This window comes from Anolis sagrei, chromosome 3 (assembly GCF_037176765.1).
Source record: "Anolis sagrei isolate rAnoSag1 chromosome 3, rAnoSag1.mat, whole genome shotgun sequence".
Classification (NCBI taxonomy): domain Eukaryota; kingdom Metazoa; phylum Chordata; class Lepidosauria; order Squamata; family Dactyloidae; genus Anolis; species Anolis sagrei.
Window position 1 is genome coordinate 170173037 of NC_090023.1, and position 26040 is coordinate 170199076.

The window sequence follows — 26040 nt, forward strand, 5'->3', positions numbered from 1 at the left end:
ATTTCTCCTTGTATATTAAACACTATACTTTCAAAATAGAATAGTTTACATAAGCAGGTAGGCAGTAGCAAAAACAGAGAGACAGAATCTGGTAGATGAACAAGCCAAAGCAGGCAGCCATGTAGGCAGAAAGCTTCAGGGTTTGGAACTTTTCAGCCTTTGGATTTCCAGTTAAGGGAAGTTCAACTTGTAAAAGCTCATAACTGCAACTTCCATGCCCAACCTCCCAGGCCAATAATATGCAATTGAACTATACCTGCATTTACCTGAATTCAAAGGAATCTGGCCATTGAAAGGAAGCCAATTTCCCTTCACTGGGAAAGGGCTTTTTCTGTTACTGGTAGACCCCATGCCTAACTGTCCATTTCCTCCGAGACCAAAAGAATAAATTCTTCCAGTTGAAGGAACAAAAGCAGACGTGTGCTGCCTAGCACAAAGAGAAGTGAAACACAAAGTTAAGAAGAAAACGAATTCGACAGTATCTTCCAAACAGATGGTCAAAATAAAAGTGATACACTTTGCTTGTCGATACATTTATACAGTCCCAGAGACTACTGTTTCCAAAACAATTACCGTATATTCCAGCATATAAGACGACTGGGCCTATAAGACGACCCCAACTTTTCCAGTTAAAATATAGTTTGGGATATACTTGCCATATAAGACTACCCCTCTTCCAACACACACCAAATAAAAAATTTAAAAGCATCAGATTTGATTTCAATATAGTAATTTTCCTATTACTGTACCTCCTTCTCTGCCTTTCAGATCTCACACATGCGCACCTGCACCACTTCACTGCAGTCTTCAGCAGCGAGATCTGAGAGGTACGGTAATAGTATACAAAGGCGGGCCAGACTGGTAAAAGAGGTGTGTTTTTCTGGGCCAAGGGTGCCCCGGATGCCTTCACTTACACCTTCCCGGTGAGGCACCCCTTCACCTCACCATCGGGACCGCATTAAGTCCATGAATCCTGATGAATGGGTTTTCTTCTACCGTACTTGTACAGCGTTGCCCTTAATGCTTTCATACAGTCGCTGCATATGGCAGGGACATGGCTACTGCCATTTTTGAGCTCCCCCCACCATATGCAGCAACCACAGATTCTCCAATCCAGATTGGAAGTTTCAGCACTCACTCTATAAGAAGACTCCCGGCATATAAGACTACTCCCGCATATAAGATGACTCCCATGCATAAGGCTACTCCAGCGTATAAAACAACTCCCGTGTATAAGACTATTCCCGCATATAAGATGACTCTGATTTCTGAGATTTTCTTGGGTTAAAAAATAGTCTTATACGCCAGAATATATGGTACATAGAAACCATTATTAGGGGAGGGGCAGAATTCTAGTCAGTTAGATCTCAACAATATAACTCGATGTTTATATTACAAAACCAAAATGAGCGAGTGATATCTCCGCCCTCTTTCCTAGACAAAATATGCAGATAAACAAGGAGAAAGATTGCACACAGCTCTGAGGTTCCACTGTGACAGAACTATCTACAAAATTATATGGTCTCTGAGAAGCACAGAGCGTGCAATCTGGTAGAACAAAAAACTACTGTGTAAAAGTGCCTTAGCGCAACTAAGAGCACGTCTATACTGTAGAATCAATGCAGTTTGATAATAATATTATAATTACTTTATTCTTATACTCCACCACCATCTCCCCAAAGGGATTCGGGGCAGCTTACATATGGGTCAAAAAGCCCACAGAACATAAAAGCTATCAATTAAAACAAAAACACAATCAAAATAAGAGCATAGGAAAATATAACAATTCAGATAAAAACATAATTAAATAAAACGTAAGAATATAAAACAGCAACATTGAAACTCAGAACAATACTCAACAAAACCAATAACCAGTAATACAATGCACATGACTTTTTAAATGGACATGACATGACATGGATATACCACTTTTACCGCCTTGGTTCTATGCTAAGGAAACCTGAGAAAGATTGTTTGATGAAGTATCAACACTATTTTGTAGAGAAGACTAAAGGCCTTGTAAAACCATAGCTCCCATGATTCCATAGAATTGAGCCATGGCAATCAAAGTGGTGTCAAACCTCATTCATTTTACAGTATAGATGCAAAGATCCCTTGAGGCCTTTCCATTATTGTATTGAGAAAAGGACCACTGTGAGATACTCTTTTTGCAACAGGAAGTAACCCAGGAATCAATTTCTGGGCCACTTTTTGTTGGAAAAAAGGCTTCTCCTGGTCTAACATGGACTGGAGGCTCAAATTGCTTTCCATGCCTACTTTTTCCACCTCTCTTAAATTCAACACCCAAATGTAAATAAAAAGAGAGAGAAGTTATTAGTTACATTAAAATACAATTGTAATCAAACAGGTTTGTAATTAAACAACAGCTTTGAAACTGCTATCATCAGATAAATGATTGTTCTATAAAAACTAATAATATTTTAAATTACTCCTAGGACACATTTCTAAGCCTCCAACTCTTCTCTTTCCAAAAACAATAGTACTGAAGTAAAAAATGGTTGAAGAAACAATATCTATAGTTGGGATTGTGCTACTCCACTTGTAAAAACACTGTCACCTTTGAAAGTCGTATGATTTTTATTTCTTGTCCTGGACAGCAATCTATCCACTTATTATTAATATTTATAGCATACTGGAATTTTGCTTTTTAACCCAAGATGTAATATATACCAATCTGGATCTCAATAGCCAAATGCTTTAAAGCCACCAAACAACTGTAAGGCAGTTCAACCACTTTTCTCACAACAAACACACAGGCAAAATATCAGAACAATATTTTTTATAATCCCCAAGACTTGGATCTAGATCCGGCAGTGGAAAGATAACACACTTGCGCAAATCCCTTTTCCAATATCTCATGTAGCATGAAGATGGAATTGGGTCATACCCTCTAAAAACTACTCAATAACACCCATAAGGTATAGCTGAATGAGATAATTCCACTCCACTGATCAACCTTACCTCCCACAGGCAATTTGTGTGACAATGTTTCCCATTAATTCAAAAACTTTTCTTGGATTTATCTCATGGCCAGTAGAGTTATGGCCTAATTGTCCATAACCTCCAGCTCCGAAAGTAAACACCCCACCTTCCTTCAAAGAAAAAAAATTAACATTAGTATACAACATGTTCATTACTCTAATATGTTATTATACAAACATAATATTAGTCACAACTGGAGGAAGGGATATTATATATCTGCACTATATGTATAAAAGCAAAATAGATTGCCTAAAGGAAGACATTTGTCTTCACAGATCTACAGCATGGAGGATTAGCAATATATCTCCACTGAGCAAAAAATTAAAAATCAAGGACACATATACGGCAGTCTAACATTAAAAATTATTTCAAGAACCTAGAAAATGTTGGGGATCAACCCGTACACATCTCAGAGATGTGTATTTTTATTTAAATTTTAATAATGGGGCAAAGCAGCAACTAGAAATGCTACACCAAATTATCACTGTAATATCAGACTGAAAAACCCCCCAGAGATATTAAAAAATATTACTTGGGTTTATTTTGTCCTTATCTGGAGTAACTGTATTATTTTTATTTCTGTATTTATTTCAAATAAAACTTTGAGAACTTGTAAGACTAGTAATAGTTTAAAAAAGAAGTGCAACATCTATTTCCCCACATTATTCACTGAAAAATGGTAAGTACCCAGACTGGATACTAAAACACTAGAGATATTACTATTTTGAATTCATTAGAGAAAAAAGAACTGAACTCATGTAACAAAACTAAACTCATGCTTCCTGGTAAATATCAATTTGAAATACAACTTCACTGATTAACAGTTGCTTAATTCACACAAAATGTGTTAGCAAGCACAAAATTAGAAACCGTGAGCTTCCTTAGCAAAAGAACAGATCTATCACTATAGCAGTCACCCCAAAGTGACTGGACTCATGCTGGATGCAAAATAATCTTTCTGACAGGGCTTATATACAGCACTGAAGTAATATAAACACAGGCTCTCCTTTTGTCAACTAGTCAGTACTAATTTGCACACTGTATTGAGACACTCTCAGTTTCTTTTATTCCAGTTCATGTGTATATGAAGGCCAATGCAAACCATGAATCAATGACTTGGAAAGGTCAACATGTGAATCAATTTTCAGATGATGACTCAAGTTTGTGGTGGTGATGGTGGTTTACAGGGCTTTCATAGAGGTCCTGCCATTAAAAAGGGAAATAATGTTTCTTCATATATTATAGGGCAACTTTAAGGACAGTCAGTCCCCAAGTAACGAACAAGAATGGTTCTGTGGGTCTGTTTTTAAACTGAATGTACACATAAGTCAGAACAGGTACATTTTTAAGTGTAACTCCAGCCTAAATAAATAAATTCTAGTTTTGGATAGCATAAGGAAGGGTTAACACCCCATGGTGTTTATTTTGCTGCCTGTGCCCATTCAGAAGATTTCACCTCACTTTCTGTCCCTGTGATAATTGGATTTTGACAAATTTGGCTTGCTGTGGAAATGAGGTTGGTGTTAAAAGCTTCAGTGGAGACTCCTTTTTCCAATGACAACTCTTCCAGAGGTGATTTTCCCTTCCTAGAGGTAGATTTCTCTCACAAACTGCTGTCTCACTCCCATTCTTAACTTTAAGTCATTTGTAATCCGGATGTAATCCGGACTGCATGTACCTATTACAGTTCAGGTGTCAACCTAACTTCTTTCACGCTAAATTGTGCATTAAAGAAGCAGCCGGTTTACAGGACAATATCTATCAAAAGCTACCATGTCCCTTACTATTAGTTCCCAGACTAAAATCTGGAATAAACAGCAGAAAAAACACAGCCAATTCGAACATAATAATAAACTACTTGCAGTATAACACACATTTCTCCTAGCATTGTACCTTGGTAAGAGCTGCTGTATGATCTTCTCCACAGGAGATGTAAACTATTTTTTGCGATCTTAGTGACTTTAGAAGATTGGGAACGTATCTGTCTGCAAATCATAACAGTTCAGTAGATGTAACATACATTTTGTAACAAATTCCAAACACACACACAATATTAAAAGTATTCAACTACTAGACTATATTGAGATTCTAATTGGGAAACCTTACCAGGTCAATTAGATTAGACTCAGATGATCAAGACAGTTTTAAACAGTGTATTTTAATAGAGACAAATGTGTTTAATGTTTATGTATGCATATAATGAATTCATGTCCCGGCATTGAATGTTTGCCGTATATATGCTGTGCTCCGCCCTGAGTCCCCTGCGGGTGAGAAAAGCGGAATATAAATGTTTTAAATAAATAAATAATAAATAAATTGAGTTGCTGATTGGCTGAGAAAGGCGGTAGGTATACAAATACAGCAAATAAATAAATAAATAAATAAATATGGGTGCATCTACACTGTTGGATTAATGTAATTTGAGACCACTTTAATTGCCAAAACTCAACAGTACATAGGCCTGGGAATGGAAGCTTGGTGAGTCAGTTTGGTAGAAGTCTAAAAACCTTGTAAAAGTACAAACTACAGGATTTCACAGCATTGAACCATGGAAGTTAAAGTAGTCTCAAATTGCATTAATTCTACAGTGTAGATGCACTCTAAGCTAGGAACACTCCTAGAACTGCAGGTGTGGGGCATGGCAAGATAGGCAATGTTATCAATGAGAGAAAAAGACCAATACCAGCTCTAAGGAGTCAGTATGTCCAAAATATGCCTACCAGGGGTGTCTGTCCAAGGCTGGCTCTACATGGCCCTATATCCTAGAATCTGATCCCAGACTATCTACTTTGAACTGGATTATATGACTCTACTCTGTCAGATAATCTGAGATAAACAGATAATCTGGGATCAGATCCTGAGACAGTGTAGATCTAGCCCAAGAAACCCAGATAATCTGGTAAGATTTGTTTTTAGAGCATTTATATTCCATCTGATCAACTGCCCATCCCATGTCACAAGTCAAGCCTTGCCAGACGGCCTGGCTTCAAAGACCCATCCTTGGAAGGCAGGCACCACAGAAATTGGCTGCTTGGAGCTAGCATCTATCTCCCTTTAATAAGGAAAGATCTGACTTCCTTCCTCGATACTTTGTGGCCTTCAAAAAAGTACTACCACTCCTAAAATTGCCATTACCCAGGCGGATGGTACCAGTTAGTTTCTGACTCTCGTTCATCTATCACGTTTTAAAATATAGGCACACTGCTGCATCACATTCCACAGACACTGAACAGTTGCACATCATGAGAGCCAGAATTAATTTCAGGAATTTTCAGGGATCTAAACAGAACTTAACTAAAAACATATTTAATCTTTTAATCAAAAAATAATACAATCAGCAGGGAAACTGTTAATTAAATTTTGAATACTTACCGTTTTCATCATTGAGACCAAGTTGACCAAATTTGTTACGACCCCACCCAAAAACAGCTCCAGAAAGAGTAAGCGCAAAGCTATGTGCCCCGCCGGCCGCAATTTGCCCAAAAGGTATCCCTAATAAAGATTTTATCAGTTGTGGAGAAGTCTGATTTTTAAGGTCGTAACCTAAACCTAATTGACCGTGTTTGTTCTGGCCCCAGGAAAACACTTCACTTCCTGTTATAGAGAAAGAAAAGATAGATATTTCAGATTGTAAGAAACCGTGTCATTTTAAAAAACAAATTATCACATTAGTTTAAAATAGCAATATTCAAATAGAAGTAAAATAAAAATTAAGCAGAAAAAACCCCTAAAACTGGGATTTGTTTTCCTAACAGAGATGATTCATAGAACCTAATGAGGTAATAGCCTCCCCATTCCCTTCTTTTTCTATTTTAAATCACGATGATACTAAAACTGATCGGTTCAGTGGTAAAAGAACTACAAATAATGTATAGGAAATAAAAGTAGTTAGTTGAGAGACACAACAGAAATGCAAAATAAACACTGACATTATGCTCCTCAAAAGAGGGGAAAGGGATAAAATATCCTTACTATCTATATTTCATTTCTTTAACCCAAGTTGAATGTCAGGGACATCAAGCTTTACCAAATGGGATTTTAAGTATACTTTTATGAAGAATGCAACGTATTTTAAATTTATATAAAACTGGCATTTTGTGAAATGATTGTTATACTTTATTGTTATGTTGTTTATAATAATAATAATAATAATAATAATAATAATACTTTATTTATACCCCGCCACCATCTCCCCAAGGGACTCGGAGCAGCTTACATGAGGCCAAGCCCAACAGTACATCAATAAACAAAAGCAATAAACAGAAACAATAAATACAATACAATTAATATAAATCACATATAAACAATAACCAATAAACAGTAACACACAAGGATTTAAAAACCTATGACCGGGCCAAATGTAATAATTTAAAAATTAAAAAATTAAACGATGGGTATGAACAAGGTAGGATATAACTGGTATAGGGTATTCAAAGAGAGATGAGGGAACGCAGTCAATCCCAAACCAGTAGTAAAGTGCATTCTGAGGACATATTGCTGAGAATTTTCCTTATTCTGGGAAGGCACACTGGGACAGCCACGTTTTCAGGCTCCTCCTAAAGACTGCCAAAGTTGGGGCATGCCTGATGTCCTTGGGAAGTGAGTTCCAGAGTTGGGGGGCCACCACCAAGAAGGCTTTTTTTTATTTTGCTGCAATTTGTATTTTTGTATTGTAATTTGTTGTTTGGGCTTCGCCCCATGTAAGCCACTCCGAGTCATCGTTGAGGGAGATGGTGGCGGGGTATAAAGTTGTTTATTATTATTATTATTATTATTATTATTATTATTATTTTCTTAAATTCTAAGATGCCATCATTTGTAAGATGTACACTGATTTTAATAACACCAATAGAAAAAAGCACTTGAGATTCTAAGGCATACCTCATTTTTAGAGAAGTTTATATAAAGAAAAAAGTGCATCTTATTTACCTTACTTATATACCGCTGTTCTCAGCCCGAAGGCAACTCACAGCGTAGAGTCAAAGAAATAGTATACACTGAATAATATACAAATAGCTTCTGGAGATTAATTACCTTTGGATAGTGCAAGTGAATGATAGTAGCCACAGGCAACTTGCACTATTTGGACATCAGACAAGCTTTTAATGTTTCTATGGAAACAAGAAATAATTAGAAAACAGCCTTTCCACAAAATATTACAAAGTAGAGTACATTTTTTCCCTCGAGGAAACATACAGAAATGCATCTTACACACTTATAGACAATAGTCTGGCTGAGACTACCATATATAACAGGGGTCCTCAAACTTTTTAAACAGAGGGCCAGGTCACAGTCCCTCAAACTGTTGGAGGGCTGGATTATAATTTGGAAAAAAAATGAATGAATTCCTATGCACACTGCACATATCTTATCTGTAGTGTAAAAACATTTTAAAACAATACAATACTTAGTAGTATTTCAATGGGAAGTGTGGGCTTGATTTTGGCTGATGATATAGGGTTGTTGTTGTGTGCTTTCAAGTCATTTCAGACTTAGGTTAACCCTGAGAAAGGGCCGGGTAAATTACCTTGGAGGGCCGCATCCGGCCCCCGGGCCTTAGTTTGAGGACCCCTGGTATATACTCATATATAGGGCTGGTTTTGGAGCCAAAATTATGGATAAATCAAGGGTTATTCCACAGGGAGGAGAAAGCACTGGTGTCACATCAGGGGGCAGCTTCCCTTGGCTGCTTCTGATACCTTTTCTCCATCTATGCATTGGAAAAAGGCCAGAAACAGTGCGGTGGTAGATAGAGTAGAGGGGGATGGTGCTTCTTTTAGGTTATCCTAGCATGGAGTAAGCCATCTTTCCCCACTTTACTGAGAGAGAGGAATGGGGGGTGCTGGGGGGGGGGGGAGTTAAAGGACAGTACTTATATTGACTCATAGATAAACTAATCCAGGGTTTTTTTGGGTCAATTTTGACTAAAATTTCTAAACGTATACATGTGTATATAATACAGAAAATAGGAAACCACAATTTTCCAATGAGTAAATAAGATGTGGTGAGCCCTGGTTCCTCCTCTATAGCAACACTTTATAGGTTCACCTAACATAGTTCTGGCAACAGCTTTCTGGAGTTTCCAGCAGGAGTCTTTCTGAATTCTACCAGTAGATCCCTCATAATTTCTGACAGTCTCCCATTCAAGGGACAGGTTCTGATAGACCCTTCTTAGCTTCAAAAACAAGATGAGAATGGGTGTATTCAAGACGGCATGGGTTGTCCTCCATTCCCATTTCAATTAATATCTCCTTGAAATATTCTAGACAAACTGGTTTGTTTGAATTTTAGTCAAAGAATAAACAAAGATCTGAAACCAGTTGGATCCTTGATTGTTTTCACTAACAAGATTTTAACAAACTATATACTTAGGAACCACGAGTAGTACTTAAAATTGGATGTGGACACTTTCAATTGCTTCGTTGTAGGTATAAAAGTGGAGAGTGAAGCTGTGAATACAGAATCCAAAGCTCACCTCAGCTCATACATGTAATCTTCTTATTCTAAACTAGGCCGCTATGACTAAAACTATTTTAAATAAAACATTTATAATTCTTTTTGTTTTAAATATATATATTATTTTACAGAAAAAACACAACAAATAACACAGATACATACAAATACACACCAGACAATCACTTTTCAAACAATTACTAATATATAAGCACCAAGTCTAAATACTATTTATAATTTATCAGTTTTATAAGTGCATGCTACTCTGTAACATCTACTCTTGTCCATATACTGTGATGGGAAAAAGAAAACATCTTCCTCGAAGAGCCGAAGGTAAAGGATTCAGAAAGCTAACCTCCTCTTAAATCTGTAAAATTTAAAAAAGGAGTATTTGAAAAACTCAAATATATGATGCATCGTAAATAATAATGCAAATACTGCTACCTCAAGTGGAGCTTCAATCTTCCCATGGCCCCAACAGAAGCCCTCCTTTCCAACTCTAAGTCATATTGCTTTTGAAGCACTTCCAAGTTTAATAGTTTAATGCCAGAAACACCATTAGGCTGAGCCCACTAAAGCATGTGAAGTTAGTCAAACTCTTCTCTAGTCTGCAGCCATCCACTGTAATCCAGAAGTCTGCATGCTCTATATCTGGATATGCAGATTCAGTAATTCCTTTTTCTTCCACCAGATCACAGTGCTAAATCTTCAAAGTACTTTTTAAATTGCCCTAGGTATCAGAAGTAGAAGGAAGTGCTGAGGAAAACCAGTGCAAACACTACTGCTGCAGGTCTGAAGCATCCTCTGCCTAATCTAATAATCTAACCAACCAAACAGCTATTCAAAAACACCAATAAATGTTTAGAAATATAACAATATTGTGTTCTAGAGTTTAGATCACAACTAAAAAGTGTTGCTCCAACAATTACAGTATTATCTCTGTGTGACAAAAAACATATAATACACCTTTGCCAATTAAACAGAAGCTCTAAGTATAATCAAATAACAGATCAAATTTATCTCTTAGAGATGCTGAAACGTACATGCCTCACTATTATATGGAAATAAAAAATCAGATGTAATCATAATAAAGAAACTGTTGTTTTACATTATATTTTATATTATTTATACAACCACAAGGACAATTAATCCTTATAACAACAACTTAAGGCAGCCCAATATTATTTTGATATGATGCTTAGTGGCCAAGGACTTCATCACACAAGGCTGACGAATCACAACTACAGCATAGTAATAGCATTGTAGTCACTATTTATCACATGATAATAATATTTCTCCCATTGCTACTTTGTATTTAAATCACTGGTAGAGCAAACCATTGATAGGGGGAGATAACCCCATCAATGGCTCTCAATATTGCTGCTTGAATGAGTGGGCACAATTCTCTACCTCCCTCCTCCTTGCTATTTTAAAGCATGATATAACTGTTTTTACATACCGAAGGGTCACCTCCAGGGAAGAAAAAAAGAGCCTAGCAAAGTTAACTTCTGAATTCACTCCTTCATCCCTCAGGAAACAACCCCCCTTCATAATCCAAAACCCCCTTCCTCTGGGTCAATTGCTTTATGCCTAACAGACTGCCAAGAGAGTTGTCTCCTCAAGTGAGATTTATATAGAGAAAAAGATAAAGAAACCCTGACAGATTCTAGATGTGCACATATAGTATAATAACACATTTTTGTTTTGTTTAAACAAATGTAAAAGTAAATATTTTTCTAAGAGAATACTTTTAAAGCCATTTTACAATTTAGATTTACCTGGGTACTCTGGTATATTCCTCCGTTCCAGGCAAGCCAAGCTGTCCATCTGCAGCAAAACCCCAAGCATAGACTTGACCTTTGTCATTTAATGTTAACGTGTGAGCTTCTCCACATGAAACAGCTACAATGTTTTGAGCATCGAGGGCACCAACCTGTTCTGTACACAATGGAAAAAGGTGGCATAATTTGAAAATATTGTTATCCCCAAAATTCAAGTTTACCCACAGCTGAAATAGTGTGCCCTTCAAGCATATCAGCTTCCTCTTATATTATGCAAGCAATACGAGAATTAGCCCACAATGGTTTTTTTGTACTATATTGTAAAATAGCATCTGGGTGTGTTATTTATCCAGAAAAAGAATGTGGGCTAATTTTCCTCCATGGTGCCAACAGCCCCATTTTATTTGTGGAATCCCCAAACCATCGTAAGTAAAACAAACATGGGAGATCTTAATCAAACATCTCTTCAATTATACATAGCTTAATCCTGAATTATATCTAGTGAAGAGGTAAAACGTCAGTAACAATTTCTAGAAATCTCTTTGTATTATCTAGCATTTGACATCCAAAAAAAACTTGTGCTGAAATAAATCCAGTTCAGTCTCAACAATGTTTTTTGATTCTTTTAATTCTTCCATTTTCAGTTTCTGTTTCACATATGAAATTTTGCACTTTGAACTGATAACGAGGGAAAATAACGATGTATGGCTCAAATATAAAAGGCAGCAATATGCACCGATTATGGTGTTTTCCTTCAAAATTCATCTAGCTGACCATTTGTGAAAGATAAAGCTAACATCCAAGTTTATTTTGAAGGGAAAGCAAGTTATAAACATACAGAATCCTTTATACCTAACATATCCCAAGTTTTTTGAAAATGTACATACAATTAATGATCTCTAGGTACATTTCAAAAAGATGTCCAGAACACAGAGTATCATTTTAATGACTCTTTAAAAATATTAAAATTGCTGTACTGAGAAATCCTAGGTAAGATTCTGTGGGGATGTTTACATTCGGCATGTAAAATGTGCACATAGCTATACAATACCAATCAGTTATTGTTATTTGCTCTTACCTGGCCGTTTCCTGGATTTTTCATGTCCTAATTGTCCTAAGTCATTACATCCACATGTATACACAGTCCCATCATCCAGGACAAACACAGTGTGCCTCAGTCCACAGCCTACATCTCGAACGTTTTTATTCAGGAAAAAGTTGCATCTTCTAGGTTCTAAAACAACCTCTTCATCAATGCCCCCCAAGCCAAGCTGTCCAAAAGAAGCATTCCCCCAACATAACATGTTGTTAGCCTTCTGAATGACTTGCCAGCTGCAGCATTCAAAAATATTCTTTCAGGATCACTGTTAGACAGAAAAATAAAAGCAGCATTAAGACATGGGATTAGAAGGCATGAGAAAATTGCAAGAATTTCACATTGCATAAGAAACCTATAGTTTAAGAACTGCAAAAACCTCTTTAAATGTTCCTGCTGTGCTTTTAGCCCAGGGATATAGCCTCAGTGCCAAAATTACGTTACTTCTGGGTGAGGACAGTCCTAAGTAATTTCCAACACCCCTAAACTGGGAGATGTTTGGATTCAAAATAGCTTCAGCCGACCTCAGGCTGGATCTACTGGCCTTTTGTCATCTTTCCCAGTCAGGACTGCACTTCATAATTCAATTTTCTATTCTTGATTAATGTAATCACAATGACAGAAGCATACATTTGAAAGCAAGTATGTTCATCTTCTCAAACATCCAACACATAAACAAGGCTACCTACACATGTAGGACACGTATCTTAGGCTATAAAAAAATTATTATATACAGTCACATCCAGAACATTGAGTTGCAGTCAGAAGAATGTGTTTAAAAAAAGAAATCACCAAGAGATGAGTAAGAACAATGAGACTGTTACCAAGATGAAGATCTCACTGAACACTAGTGGTACAGAAAGCCCTACCAGCACAGCAGTGGATGATGCACTGATTGCTTTCGCACATGCCGCAATCCCTATTTGAGGAGTAATACCCCAAAGGCATCAGTTCCATCAGATCTTGGAAGCTAAGAAGGGTCAGTCATGGAACACCACATGCTGTGTAGGCTGCATTTCAGAAGAAGGAACTGGCTAAGCTACTTCTTGAGTATTCCTTGCTAAAGAAAACCTTATGGTATTCATGAGTTCACCATAACTCAACAGGTGACTTGAGGGTGTGGGAACAGACGTACACATAAATACTAAATGCACTCTGCAATTTCTGACTGCACAACATCCTGGATACCTGTTTGCATGGATCTGCAGTATGAGCAATTCCATTCATCAAGTCCTAGCATCTGTTTTAATTAGCAGTGCAACTTCATTTCCCATAACAAAAGGTAATGTCAATGTAAAGAAATTTTTCCTAGATATTTTGGAAATTTTAGTAACAACTTGAAAAACAATATTTTTTCTTATGCAAACTAAACCAGAGGTGTTTTTAGGACAATTCTCTGCTTAATTGATTCAAAAGTAAGTTCTACTGTGTCCAATCAAATTTATTAATAAGATTGAGGTCCAAAACTGAAAGCAGAAGATAACTGGCTGTATTCATATCCTACAATACACAATAAACTGTAAAGATGGTGCTGTATTGAGCTGAAACATACTTGTATAGTAGCCTTCATGCATTCCTTACAATGATTGTGAATTTTTGTTGACCTGTTTAACAAGAAGACATAAAAGATTAAAATTACAAGAATCCAAATTTCCCATGTTAAGTATTAAACAATTTAACATTTCTGTTAGAACACTCAAAATAGTAAAATGAACATCTAAACAAAAAGATAAATTTCAGACTTAGTTTTTAACCACCCAAAAATGTACTGTATTGCTATTCCAAAGGAAAATATTTTAATTGAAGGAACAAACAGTCCAATCCTTTCTGTAGTTCTATAGAACAGGCAAACATCTTCCCTTTTACCATGATTTTGCTGTTGCTTACAAGACTAGTCAGAGAATATAACAATTAGGATCAGCCAAAAGCTTACTACATAGGTCATGGAATATTAAGATTTCATAAAATACTCTATATTTTTGTCACCACTTTCTATAATAATCATAAGAAAATATAGCTTTGCACTGTAATCACTAGGCAAAACATAATGTTCAAATGATCAGCAAAATACAACAAAAGAGAAATATACAAAAGGAAATGTCAAAGGAGAAGATTTCACAATATTTTTGGAAGGGTAAGAGCATTCTTGATAAAAGAAAGTTTCAGCTAAAGCAGATTAAATAAACATTTCATATCCTTATAACAATATAAATTTGCCTCCAAGAGTTTCCTTTGTATACAAAAGAATGCTTTTTAAAAAATTCAATATAAAAGCACTTGGGTTATTATAATATAACAACCAAAAACCCATAGCAGATGCTGTTCAAATAAAGTAGATCTTATCAATTCTGAGGCCTAGAATGAGAATCTTATTTCTTATTCAACTCTCCTCTTGGCTCAAGGTGGATTACAACATCATTAAAAACACATAATGATCTAAAAACATTATATAAAATACACGTATTGGAACATATTTCTACAAAATACGCATTACAATATATAGAACAAAGATTAAATCACTGATATGGATGTAGGATAAAATAATAGTGAGAAATCTTTAAAATGCTATCAAGGAACGTGTCCAGAGGAGAGCAACTAAAATGATCAAAGGTCTGGAGACTGTGTCCTATGAAGAGCAGCTTAAAGAGCTGGCCTGCAGAAGAGAAGGTAAGAGGAGACATGATAGCCATGTATAAATATGTGAAAGGATGTCATAAGGATGAGGGAGCCAGCTCGTTTTCTGCTGCCCTGGAGACTAGGACTTGGAGCAATGGGTTCAAATTACAGAAATGGAGATTCCTATTCAACATTAGGAAGAATTCCCTGAGTGTAAGAGCTGTTTAACAGTGGAACTTACTGCCTCAGAGTGCGATGGAAGTTCCTTCTTTAGAGGCTTTCAAACAGAGGATGGGATAGTCATCTATCAGGGGTGTACGACTATGATTTTCCTGCATGGCAGGGGGTTAGACTAGATGGCTCATGTGGTCTCTTTTTAACCAACAGGTTTGTAACCAAAAGCCAAGTATGTAGATAGTATAATATTTATTGTATCAGATGTCAATATATAACAGAACCAGGCCAATAGGGTAAAGTATTGTTTCTGTTTTTCTGTTTACATAATCTTTCAACTGTGCCCCAATCAATCCAATTTCTTTTTGTTCATCAAATTATTCTTATAATGCTATTTTACAATATAGATTAGTCATACATGGCTGCAATCTTCTGTGTGCTTAATTAATAACAAGATATATTAATGTATTGTAAGACTACAACTGTGTGCATTTACCACGAGCAAATTCAACTAAAAATGAAGGGACCATACATAAGAATGCACTGCAAAACATTTAGGTGGCATTGTGAAAATGTTATGAAAAGTTATTTAATTTTTTAATGGGATAAAAATGAATGATTTGATGGCTTTATTTCATTTAGGCAGTTCACAGTTTTTCTTTTTGTCACATGATAAAGAAATATGAAAAGCTCTGCTACACAAACCCGAAGCTTCCAGAACCACACACAGTGGACCCATCCAGACAGGCCCAAAATGCAGGATCTGCCTGTTTTAACCGGAGGCGTCCAAACAACACCTCCAATAAAAGCAAATTAATGTGGAGCAAACCGAGCTTTTCCTGGTTTACTCCACATTAATAAAATACGTACTTCACTAGATCTGGGCTTTATTGAAAGGTCTAATGAGGTACTGGGCCTGTGGGGACTGACTGTGGGGTCACGTTCTACTACACCGGGGCCGAGTCCTCACAGCCATCCTGCTTCTTCGGGCTTTGAAAAGCTAGGAAGAGCAGGATAGTGCCCACGCCAGGAGGACAGTAGGGAAAGTCCTGTGCTGTCAACAGGCCTGCCTGGTTAGTTTGGGGACTAAATGGGGGGCTTCTGAGTGGGACCTAGAACCCACGCTGAAGCAGGTTACTTTAACCTGTTTTAGCGTAGGTTTTAGTAATGTCTGGAAACACCCAGTGAGTTACCTTTGCTACATGGCTTACATTCAGTAGAGAACTGTGTGCTATGCAGAATGAACATTTTAAAAACTTGTCCACGTAGGTCTAAATACTACTTTCAATAGGTGTCTTCCTTTCATAAGTTTTCCAGCAATATTTATTGTATACCTAACACCTTCAAGCACTTAAAAGAGAAAGCACATTACTTTAATAACTACAAGCGACAGAGAATAAACATTTGTACAAAGGGGTCCCAATTAATTTATCTCAATTCTAAGACAAAAAATAGCAAAGTCAAATTCCAAAATGGCTTTTTTTAAATGGCTCTGTTATTTATTTTAGAATTAATCTGCCTTATTCCAGAACATGTTTCTTTCTTTGCCTGCCTCCAAAAGGCCTGTTTCAGTTCAACATGTCCAAATTAGCAGTCTCACATGTTCTGCACGGAGAACAATTAACCTTCCCCTAGCAAGTTTTCATTACTCCCATTTAAAGCAGACAGCACTCTTATCTTTCTCCTAGGGCCCATCCACTCAGCCCTATATCCCAATATGTTCATTTGTGGGATTAGCATAACTCAAAAACCACTGGACGAATTGACAAGAAATTTGGACACTATACCCCTAACGGACCAATGAGTGACCATCACTTTTAACCCCCCCCCCCCCCCGAAAAAAAGTGGAAAGGACTTAAAAACCCCATAAAGCTAAATGATGAAATGCTAAATGACAATACAGGAAAAAAGGGAAGGAAATGGGAGGAAAGGAGAGAGAGAGAGAGAGAGAGAGAGAAAGGAAGGAGAGAAAGAAGGTGGAAAAGAAAGAAGGAAAGAGAGAAGGAAGCATGGAAGAAAAGAGTGAAGGAAGGAAGGAAAGAGATAGAGAAGGAAGAAAGGAGAAAAAGAGGGATGAAAAGAAAAAGGAGAAGGAAAGAAAGAGGTAGAGAAGGAAGGAAGAGAAGGTAAGAAAAAAGGAAAGAAAGGAAAGAAATAGAGAAGGGAGAAAGCAGAGAAAGAGGGAGGAAAGGAAAGAAGGAAAGACAAAAATATGGATGGAAGCAAAAAGTGAAGGAAGGAAGGAAAGAGGTAGAGAAGGAAGAAAGGAGAAAAAGAGGGATGAAAAGAAAAAGGGGGAAGGAAAGAAAGAGGTAGAGAAGGAAAGAAGGAGAGAAGGAAAGAAAAAAAGGGAAGAAAGGAAGGAAAGAGGGAGTGAAGGAAGGAGGGAAAGAAGGAGAGAAAGAGGGAGGGAATATTGGCCACAGCAACGCGTGGTGAGTACAGCTAGTAAATGATAAAATCTTTGCTGGGGCTCTGGCAATGGTTTCAGCACACTTTGATCAACTTAGGAATACAAAATATATACCTGCAAGGCAACATACATTATGTGTGTCAGAAAGAAGAGATGATAGTGAAAAAGCAGAAGAGCCATGCTGGATCAGATCAAATGCACATCTAGCATTTTGGTCACACAATAGGCACTGAGTTGCGCATGGGAAGTCTGTGAGCAGGACATGAGTACAAGAGAACTCTGACAACAAACTATTTTATCTGATATCTCTGCAGATCTGGATTATTGTGCATTAACAAGAATTGTTCTGGTAAGAAGAGCATTAGGGAGCAAATACTGAAGCTGCAATTTTATATACCCTTACTTTGATCTTAATGAATATAATGCAGCTTATCAAGTAACCAATTGAGCTACATGGTTTATACAGGAAATCTTTATGCAATGGCTAAAAGCCATGTCCACAAGAAGCATTACAGTGCAAGTACCTTTTGACAGAATAAACACAGCCAGATCTGTGATCCTGGTGGGTTAGCGTAACTCAATCTACTTATCCCTTGAGGGGGGTATGATACAGAAATAAGTATGGAGCTGATGTGTATAATTTAAATTTTAATTGGAAATAATTTCTAGTGAATTTATGTGACCTCTCTCAGTAAAAATCTGAGTTGTGTGGGAAGGACAGCTCTTTAGGCTTGTACTGAGCACAATTCAAAGTGCTGGTTTTGACCTATAAAACCCTATACGGCTCCAGCCCAGCTTACCTGTCCGAAAGTATCTCCTTCTATGTCCCACCTCGGAGTTTAAGATCTTCTGGGGAGGCCCTGCTCTTGGCCCCGCCTCTATCACAAGTGAGGCTGGTAGGGACAAGGGACAGGGCCTTCTCACTGGTGGCCCCTTGCCTGTGGAATTCACTCCCCGGGGAAATTAGGTCATCAACATCCCTCCTCTCCTCTCCTTTCCTCTTTTAAAAAACAGAACTAAAGTCTCTTCCAACTGCAGACTACAAAGTAAACCTGCTCTTCCTGTATTCTCACTGAACGCAAAGATATCAGACGCCTTAATACAAAAACCTAAAGCTTTCAGTGTTGGATCAGACCAAAGGTCTATCTGGTCCAGCTTTCCATATCCTTACAACAATCTCTCACAAATTTGTTCTCCATCCTATCATTAAATACAGTAAGGCATCTGCCTCATGCAGCAAATTCTTGACTATCACAGCTTGTTATTTTCAAAGAATGACATTTTTTTCCCTGCCAATATTTTTTTTTACTGTCAGTGACAAACTAACTTGACCAGCCTGGGCTATTTGTCATCCTCACTTCCTGTTCTGCCTGTCAGCAAAATGTCTTGGCCCATCCCTGCTTATGCACTCCATACATTTATCTAGTCTTTAAAGCGAAACGTAGCACCCGCCTTCTTGCAAGCATCTCTTAATAAAGTAATGTATTTAAACATGCTACACTCTCAAGCATGAAGTGCCATAAAACATATTCAGGCAACAAATGTTTAGACTCCGTTCTAAATATCCTAAAGGCACCAAATTGCATCTGATCTTGGAAGTTCAGCAAGTTCAGCCTTGTTAGTACTCAGATGGGAGACTGCAACGAAAGGCTGAGGGATATATTTCAGAGGAAGGAACTGGCAAAACCACATTTTGAGTATTTCTTGTCTAAGAAAACCCAATGAAAACCCTGGAGTCACCATAAATCAACAGGTGATTAGAAGGCCCATTCAGTACTCTGTAGTATAAACAGTTTAAAAGATCTCAACTGTTTATTTTTAATGGCATTAACATTTAATTCAATTTAAATGTTTGTATACTTTTAAATTGTATTATATCAGTTTTATCGTAAAACACTTTTGAGACTGTTGTAGAAGGAAAAAGTGGGGTATAAATAAACATAATAATAGTAATAGTATTTATGGCTCAAAAATATTCGAAAAGGAAAACTTTGATGTTGCCATTTTATATATGGGGCACTTTTATTACAATATTGTATACAATGGGGTTTGACATCCATGGGAGACTAAGGAAGCCAACTCCAAAGAAGACCTACTGCACATACACAGAGACATTAAACTAAAGTGGTGCCAATTTGCAAGCTACTGGTCCTACAAGCGTTTCCAAAGGCACATTCACATTGTGGAACAAATATTATTCAGGATCCATTGGACTGCCATGACTCAATGCTATGAAATCTACTGAGGAGTTTCACAAAGTTGCTTTGCTTTCTCTGCTCAAGAGTGTGCTGTCTTGTCGAACTACAAATCTGATGATTCCACAGCAATTAACCATAACAAAGTGGTGTCAAACTGCACCAATTACACAGTGTTGATGCATCCTTGACACTGAATCCAAAAAAAGGTGAGTTGGTGTTTCTTAAATCAAAGTATGGGAGTCTGACTTCTACTCAGGCCCCATCTCGCTTGCTGAGGTGTTCTAGCGAGTGTCTCTGTAGATCTTAGAAAAATATTTCTTGATTTAAGTCACTGACGTGCTGGCTAATACCCAAAGAGGGGATGAGCTGGAGATGTCTCTGCCTTGGTCCTTTCACTATTGGTTGCTACTTCCCGGCGGGTGTCAGGTGGTGCAATACCGGCTAAGCAGTGTAATTTCTCCAGGGGTGTAGGGCGCAGACACCCCGTGATAATGCGGCATATCTCATTAAGAGCCACATCCACTGTTTTAGCATGGTGAGATGTGTTTCACACTGGGCATGCATACTCAGCAGCAGAGTAGCATAGCACAAGAGCAGATGTCTTCACTGTGTCTGGTTGTGATCCCCAGGACCTGTGATTTATTTTTTTTTGTCGTGTCACGAGCGACTTGAGAAACTGCAAGTCGCTTCTGGTGTGAGAGAATTAGCCATATGCAAGGATGTTGCCCATGGGACGCCCAGATGATTTTTTTGATGTTTTTATCATCCTTCTCTCATGTCCCCGCATGAGGAGCTGGAGCTGATAGAGGGAGCTCATCCACCTCTCCCTGGATTCGAACCTGTGACCTGTCGGTCTTCAGTCCTGCTGGCACAGGGGTTTAACCCTATAGCTCCTATAGGACCTGTGATAATCTAGTGCAAAGAAGATGATCTGGACCAGGGGTCCTCAAACTAAGGCCCGGGGGCCGGATACGGCCCTCCAAGATCATTTACCCGGCCCTTGCTCAGGGTCAATCTAAGTCTGAAATGACTTGAAAGCACACAAAACAACAACAACAGTCCTATCTCATCAGTCAAAAGCAGGCCCACACTTCTCATTGAAATACTAATACGTTTATAATTGTTTACATTGTTCTTCATTTTAATTATTGTATTATTTTAAGTGATTTTTGCACTACAAATAAGATATGTGCAGTGTGCATAGGAATTCATGTTTTTTTTCAAATTATAATCCGGCCCTCCAACAGTTTGAGGGACTGTGACCTGGCCCTCTGTTTAAAACATTTGTGGACCCCTGATCTGGACTATTTGCTTTGATAATTGGTATTATATGTAGAAGAGGCCTAGGAAAGCAAGGACAAGTTTCATTCAGGCCCCTTCCACACAGCTGGGAACATTATCCATTTTGAACTGGGATATGTGGCAGTGTGGACTCAGATTATAGAATCATAGAATCAAAGAGTTGGAAGAGACCTCATGGGCCATCCAGTCCAACACCCTGCCAAGAAGCAGGAATATTGCATTCAAAGCACCCCTGACAGATGGCCATCCAGCCTCTGTTTCAAAGCTTCCAAAGAAGGAGCCTCCACCACACTCCGGGGCAGAGAGTTCCACTGCTGAACGGCTCTCACAGTCAGGAAGTTCCTCCTCATGTTCAGATGGAATCTCCTTTCTTGTAGTTTGAAGCCTAGTCTCCAGGGAAGCAGAAAACAAGCTTGCTCCTTCTCCCTCTGGCTTCCTCTCACATATTTATACATGGCTATCATATCTCCTCTCAGCCTTCTCTTCTTCAGGCTAAACATGCCCAGCTCCTTAAGCCGCTCCTCATAGGGCTTGTTCTCCAGACCCTTGATCATTTTAGTCGCCCTCCTCTGGACACATTCCAGCTTGTCAATATCTCTCTTGAATTGTGGTGCCCAGAATTGGACACAATATTCCAGGTGTGGTCTAACCAAAGTGGAATAGAGGGGTAGCATTACTTACCTAGATCTAGACACTATGCTCCTATTGATGCAGGCCAAAATCCCATTGGCTTTTTTTGCCGCCATCTAATGGCAATAGTTCAAATACAATATTCCAGGTTAGATGCAATACTTATCCATGGTTTAGCTTTACAGAAATGGATAGCAGAGAATATCAGGTGTGATCATTCCCTATCTTCTCCAGCATGGCTTCAATGAGATTGAAATTATTTCCATCCAAATTTGAGCTATACAGTGCTATCTTTCACATTATACCCAACCTGCAAGTGGAGGGTGGCTCAGATTAATTTAAAGTATGATTTTTAGCAAGCCAGAACCAGAGACCACAATATGAGCCTGGCTTATTTGAACTAACTATAGTTTAATCTAGCCAGTTTTGTCCAGTTGGACATAAGAAGAAACCCTGGATATCTCCTCTCAGCCTTCTCTTCTTCAGGCTAAACATGCCCAGCTCCTTAAGCCGCTCCTCATAGGGCTTGTTCTCCAGACCCTTGATCATTTTAGTCGCCCTCCTCTGGACACATTCCAGCTTGCCAATATCTCTCTTGAACTGTGGTGCCCAGAATTGGACACAATATTCCAGGTGTGGTCTAACCAAAGCAGAATAGAGGAGTAGCATGACTTCCCTAGATCTAGACACTATGCTCCTATTGATGCAGGCCAAAATCCCATTGGCTTTTTTTGCCGCCACATCACATTGTTGGCTCATGTTTAACTTGTTGTCCACGAGGACTCCAAGATCTTTTTCACACGTACTGCTCTTGAGCCAGGCATCGTCCTCCATTCTGTAACTTTGCATTTCGTTTTTTCTGCCTAAGTGGAGTATCTTGCATTTGTCACTGTTGAACTTCATTTTGTTAGTTTTGTTAGTTTTGGCCCATCTCTCTAATCTGTCAAAATCGTTTTGAATCCTGCTCCTGTCCTCTGGAGTATTGGCTATCCCTCCCAATTTGGTGTCGTCTGCAAACTTGATGATCCTGCCTTCTAGCCTTTGTAGTTGGCCACCACAAGAGAAGTCTGGAACCAAAGCAGAATAGTATGTGATTTTGAACTGGGATATGTGACAGTGTGGACTCTGATCACCCAGTTCAAAGCACATTGTGGGTTATTCTGCCTTGATATTCTAGGTTATATGGCTGCGTGGAAGGGCCCTCAGTTAATAGGGACAAACACGGACATTACTGGGGGAGTGGGCCCCACAGAAAGCCCTTGAGGCCCTTCTTCCCCCCAGGTCTTTCTGTGGGGCCTCTCTCCTGCGCGAAGGCGAGGCCGCGTGGGGCTCCCGCTCTGGAAGGGCCTCGGAAGCCTTTCCTGTAGGCCCGGCTCCACCCCGAGCTTCCCTTACCCGCCTCGAGCCACGCTTCCCTCGCTCCTGTTCGCCTCCGGAAAGGCCCCTCCGCTTCCCGAGAAGGTCTGCGGGCCTTCTCCTCGCGGCGTGTCTCCTCAGGTGGAGGGAGGGAGGCAAGCGGGAGGCGGGCGTGCCTCGGCGACCAGGCCCAGAAGCGCCGGCTCCGTCCGTCCTCGCAACGCGCAAGCGCCTCCTCGCCCTCTTCCTGCGCACCAGGGGCTCGCGCCACACAGAGAGAGGGAGAGAGGGAGGGCGGGAAAGCAGCGCGAGCTCTGTGTGTGTATGTGCCTCGCGCAGGCCCGGCCCCCCCTTCCTCCCCTGAGGCGAAAGGCCGCGAAGCTTCAAGGCCCGTTACTCTGAGGGGGGAGAGGCGCACAGGAAGCCAGAGCCTGGCTGAGCTGGGATGGGCCGCCCCCTTGGAGGCTTCACTCAAAGAACTGCATGGCTTGCCTAAGCTGCCCTTGCGCTTCAGGGACTCCCACAGAAAGCACCCACTTCTTCCTCTCAGGGCGCCTCCTCCAGTATTAGTGCACTTCCACTTGAGCTGCCATGGCTCGTTGCTATGGAATCCTAAGAGGTCTTTGCTGACACTGACAGGAAAACTGTAAAACCACCAATCCACCCTTTTTAAAATCAAAGAGTGCTGGTACCTCACCAAACTACAACTCCCATGGCTTGGGACCACCCTACCTGCGTGACCGTATCGCTGTCTACGAACCCACACGCTCACTCCGGTCATCTGGAGAGGCCCTGCTCGTGATCCCGCCCGCGTCGCAAGCGCACTTGGTGGGGACGTGAGACAGGGCCTTTTCTGTGGTGGCCCCCTGACTCTGGAACACCCTCCCGAAAGATGTCAGACAAGCCCCTACATTGGCTGTCTTCAGGAAGGAATTGAAAACTTGGCTGTTCCGATGTGCCTTTTCAGATTAGGAACCCCAGCACCAAATCCTAGAAGCACCTTAGTAGAACCAAGTTCACTGCACACTGCACACCGCACTTATATTATAATCCTACATTCCTCCCGCCACATCAGCACTTTTAATCCTGTACCCCTACTCTGGCCGGACCAGTTTTAATAGTGTCTTGTTGTATTGTTACTGTTATTGTTTTTCTGCTTAACTGTTTTTAATTTGCTCCCCACACATAGGTGGTAACTAATTTTCCTACTTGACAGATGCAACTGTCCCCCAAGGGGACTCGGTGTGGCTTACATGAGGCCACACCCATCAGTACACTACACACAATATAACAAAAAAGCATAACAAAACAAAAAAAAAATAAAATATATAAAATAGAAAACCAATATAATAAACAACACAACAATATAAAATCAACTATTGAAACACAAAAGATTTTCACTGGGCAGGGCCAATTTCAAAGATAAAATTTTAAAACGCTGGGAGATAGGACAATGTAAATTATCGGGGAGGAGGATCCAGGGATAAGGAAGGATTTAATTGCACAAACCATAAAATAAAGTGCTTCTGAGGTCAATTTGTGCAAAGTTGGTTTTTATGACAGAACCAATTAGAAAATGACATAACTCAGGGACAAAAATCATGTTATATAGTGTAATCTGTCACACAGAACTATGAAGTGAAATGGCTAGGGAAAGCCACATATGTAACCTTGAACTTTGATGAGTAACAGCAAATTAGAAATGTGATTTTAAATTGGTAATAGACATAATTAGTTCTGTCTTTGCAGTAGTAGATCCCTTTTTTTTTTTTTTGTCGTGTCAGGAGCAAGTAGCTTCTGGTGTGAGAGAATTGGCCGTCTGCAAGGACGTTGCCCAGGGGATGCCTGAATGATTTGATGTTTTTATCATCCTTATGGGAGGCTTCTCTCATGTCCCCGCATGAAGAGCTGGAGCTGATAGAGGGAGCTCATCCGCCTCTCCCCAGATTCGAACCTGCGACCTGTCTGTCTTCAGTCCTGCCAGCACAGGGGTTGAATCCACTGTGCCACCGGGGGCTCCTGGTAGATCCCATGTCAGTGAGTCATGAATCCATCCCAGCTTTTGGCTACTTAATTTGGAATAGAATTCGGCACCTTGGAGAGATCTAACCTGGAGTGGATTCACCATCCCCACTGACATGGAAGCGACCAGCTGCAAACCTCTGTGTGTGTGTGTGTGTGCAGTAACAGTTGAACTCAATGGGACAAACCTCCATTTTCTTACTGCTGTAAAAAAAAACTTCCTTATTCAGCTTGATCATATGGTAATCAGTCAGGATGACTAACAGATATGTATTTAAAGGGAGCAAGCATTTAGTAAACAGCTGGAGATATCTTTTAGTGCTTTCATTGAGAAAATTCAGAATTAAAATGAAAGGAAGAAAAGAAATATGCTTATCTCAGACAGAGACACACACATCACCTAAGAAACAGGTTGATGTACTTATGAAAGAACGAATGAGCATATTTTTAGGGGGAAAGGGGGAATAAACTGTGAGATGAAAACTATTAACTTAAGTACAGAGTGCTTTTTAAAAACGGTTCAGCCCAGTGTTTCTAACAAATTGAAACTGAATCCTGACAAGACAGAGGTCCTCCTGGTCAGTCGAAAGGCCGAACAGGGCATAGGGTTACAACCTGTGTTGAATGGGGTTACACTCCCCCTGAAGAAGCAGGTTCGCAGCTTGGGAGTGATCCTGGACTCATTGCTGAGACTGGAACCTCAGGTTTCGGCGGTGGCCAGGGGTGCTTTAAGACTTGTGCGCCAGCTGCACCCGTACCTTGGAAAGTCTGATCTGGCCATGGTGGTCCACGCTCTGGTCACATCCCGAATAGATTACTGCAACGCACTCTACGTGGGGCTGCCTTTAAAGACGGTTCGGAAACTGCAGTTAGTCCAACGGGCGGCAGCCAGTTTACTAACAGGCGCTACATACAAGGAGCATACCACCCCCTTGTTGTGTCAGCTCCACTGGCTGCCTGTCCACTTCCGAGCTCAATTCAAAGTGCTGGTTTTGA

At 39.5% G+C, this 26040-nt stretch overlaps 1 protein-coding gene across 6 annotated transcripts in view; it reads right to left on the bottom strand.

The window, feature by feature from the left end:
* The window catches only part of HERC4 (HECT and RLD domain containing E3 ubiquitin protein ligase 4), a 46910-nt gene extending 23455 nt beyond the window's left edge, over positions 1-23455 (bottom strand). For 2 of the 6 annotated variants that reach the window (XM_067465670.1, XM_067465668.1), the window contains exons 1-9: positions 23062-23451; positions 13886-13937; positions 12316-12601; positions 11235-11394; positions 8038-8114; positions 6376-6597; positions 4897-4988; positions 2983-3113; positions 267-427 (exon numbers count right to left, since the gene is read on the bottom strand). In XM_067465670.1, coding sequence (XP_067321771.1) covers positions 267-427; positions 2983-3113; positions 4897-4988; positions 6376-6597; positions 8038-8114; positions 11235-11394; positions 12316-12541 — 1069 coding nt within the window. In that variant the 5' untranslated portion in view covers positions 12542-12601; positions 13886-13937; positions 23062-23451. Of the gene's footprint in view, positions 1-266; positions 428-2982; positions 3114-4896; positions 4989-6375; positions 6598-8037; positions 8115-11234; positions 11395-12315; positions 12602-13885; positions 13938-23061 lie in introns of all 6 variants that reach the window. The other 4 variants (XM_067465671.1, XM_067465672.1, XR_010909495.1 and 1 more) reach the window with 3 other exon arrangements.
* Positions 23456-26040: the final 2585 nt, after the last annotated feature.